Source organism: Phytophthora parasitica (genome assembly GCF_000247585.1).
Source record: "Phytophthora parasitica INRA-310 unplaced genomic scaffold supercont2.138, whole genome shotgun sequence".
Classification (NCBI taxonomy): domain Eukaryota; phylum Oomycota; class Peronosporomycetes; order Peronosporales; family Peronosporaceae; genus Phytophthora; species Phytophthora nicotianae.
The window spans coordinates 3,482-5,670 of NW_008649124.1; the positions used below are offsets into that span (position 1 = coordinate 3,482).

Genomic DNA, 2,189 nt, shown 5'->3' on the forward strand with positions numbered 1-2,189 from the left:
AACATCGGGAAAAACGTCAACCACAAATGCTAAAAGGCCCTTCTGGCGGTCGGAAATTGCTGTAAACTTAACTAAGCTTGTTGCAAATTTCAAAGTTGTTAAAAACCAGTGCCAATTCTCATAGTTTTCGACTGGAACCAACGCTAGTGCAAAAGGTACGACGTGATTGTTGAAATTATTGGCAGTTGCAACGAGGAAAACGCCAATCATGTTCATTACTCCCTTCAGGTGGGTTCCGTCAAACCAACAATAGGCTTGCACATTTTGACGATATGAATTCCAACATTTAGAATGAAGCATGCTCGTCGAAAAGTAGCGTTTTCAATTTCACGGTCAAGTCTCCACACAGAATTGGGGTTTTGCTCCTCCATTAACTTGAAGTACGCCTCTAGTTTCTGGTAACTTTCAATGACGTCTCAGCGGAGCCTATCGTCAATGTCCATCTTCATCCTAGAGATAGCGCTGCTTGAAATTGTGAAACGACGGGATTTGAGAAACTCACGTATCGATCTTCCATCTAAGGATGTCGTAGATCTAGCGTGCATTGGTAGCAAATCTCTCATAACCAGAGTTGTGAGATGTTGAATGTCTTGTGTAGTGTTCCAAATAGCCGTCAATGGACGAGGAATTGCACCTTCAACGCAAGGCGTTCGAGTAAATCCAACATCTTTGGCATGATTATGCGCAAAGTTTGCCTTCGTCAACTTCCAAACGCCATTTTTGCCGTATACATTGATGAAAAACGGGCACTCTAAATTGTCCAAAGGCGTCTCCCGGTCAAAAACCTGGACACCGTTGAGTTTCTTGCACTGATACTTTGCTTTCCCAGAGTTGTTGCCCTTGACACTTGTTTGCTTCACAAAAATTTGGAAGCCTGACTTAATGGCAAAGTCTTTACACCTCTCCCGAGCGTTCTTTTGAGAAGAAAATTCATCCTCAGAAATATTTTCTTTTCGGCTGTAGACTAGACCGTAGTCCTGCTTTGAGAAATCGTCAATCTGAATCGAAATGTCAAGCCGTAGAAGTCGTAAGTTTCGAGTAAGCTCGATGTCAGACAGTCGACTACGAAACGAGCATTACCGAACTTGCACAGAGGATCCGAACGCTCTCCGGGGTGTTGAATCGATGCGTCCGTAGTAGAAGGAAGCTGCAAGACCGATCCCGAGTTGAGATCTTGAGTAGGCGTTGCCATATTGAAAATAAACAACTTGAGAGAATGTCGCTGATGAAAAAAGCAAATGTAGCATGCTATATTTGGAAACCAAATCATATTTGGTATCACTAAAAGCAAAATATTTGTATTCTGTAGCCATTTTCCATATTTTTTTTAGTAGGTATTGTTCATTTAACGTTCAATTCGTATAACATGGTTTGTAAAACAAAACACTCCTAAATTCAAATTTTACAATTTATATTGTAAATTTCTGGAATCGCATTTTGTTTTTAAAAATAGCGTTTCGAGATAAGCTTACAAAGACGTAGCACAAGAATGAACTCTAACAAGATATTAATACGACTACGGGGTGCGTGGATGCAACGCTGCCAATATATATCAAATTACAGCTAATTATAACTACACTTCTTTTCTGAGGTGCTCAACCCCGACTCATTTGAGATATCGATGTTCTTCGGGTCATTGATCTAATTATTAATGCATAATAAACGTTCGAAGTGATTAATGCCATTTCCACGTTGAAAATTTAACATAAGAGATGGTGCCTAGCGTCGACATTTCCACGACGTCGAGATCATGTTAAACTTTTTATTCTTTCACTTCTTCGCCGGAAAAATACTCTTGTAAGCATTTGATACGGGCACTGGTTCAGTGCGAACTAAGTAGGGTACTGGTTTTTAATTACTGCAAACCCAGGGCAGATGTACTGGAATTGACACTGTTGGTTTGAAATATTTTTGGAAATCATCACAATCCAGTACCCTAATACTGGATTATGGAAATTCCTTCCTCTAATACACATGTATTTGGTGGGGGCAATGATCACGCGTGTCTCGAGTCTCGCGTACGTGAGTAATCAGCAAGTCCCTCGTTGATTTCCTACTAATAAGTAAACAGCAAGTACCACGTTGATTACGTCCTCCTACTCGGTTTGTACAGCTATTTTTTACCCTGGTTACTAAGGTTAAGTTCACTATTGTAAAACCAAGTGATTGAAGGAAACCTATCTTTTTGG

At 40.3% G+C, this 2,189-nt stretch overlaps 1 protein-coding gene across 1 annotated transcript; it reads right to left on the minus strand.

Moving 5' to 3' along the window:
• Positions 1-416: 416 nt before the first annotated feature.
• Positions 417-1,192, minus strand: PPTG_19585 (hypothetical protein; the record flags this gene model as incomplete). Its single annotated transcript, XM_008918080.1, has 2 exons — positions 417-998; positions 1,067-1,192. 2 exons carry the CDS (start codon positions 1,190-1,192, stop codon positions 417-419), a joined length of 708 nt encoding a protein of 235 aa, XP_008916328.1.
• Between the last annotated feature and the right edge of the window lie 997 nt (positions 1,193-2,189).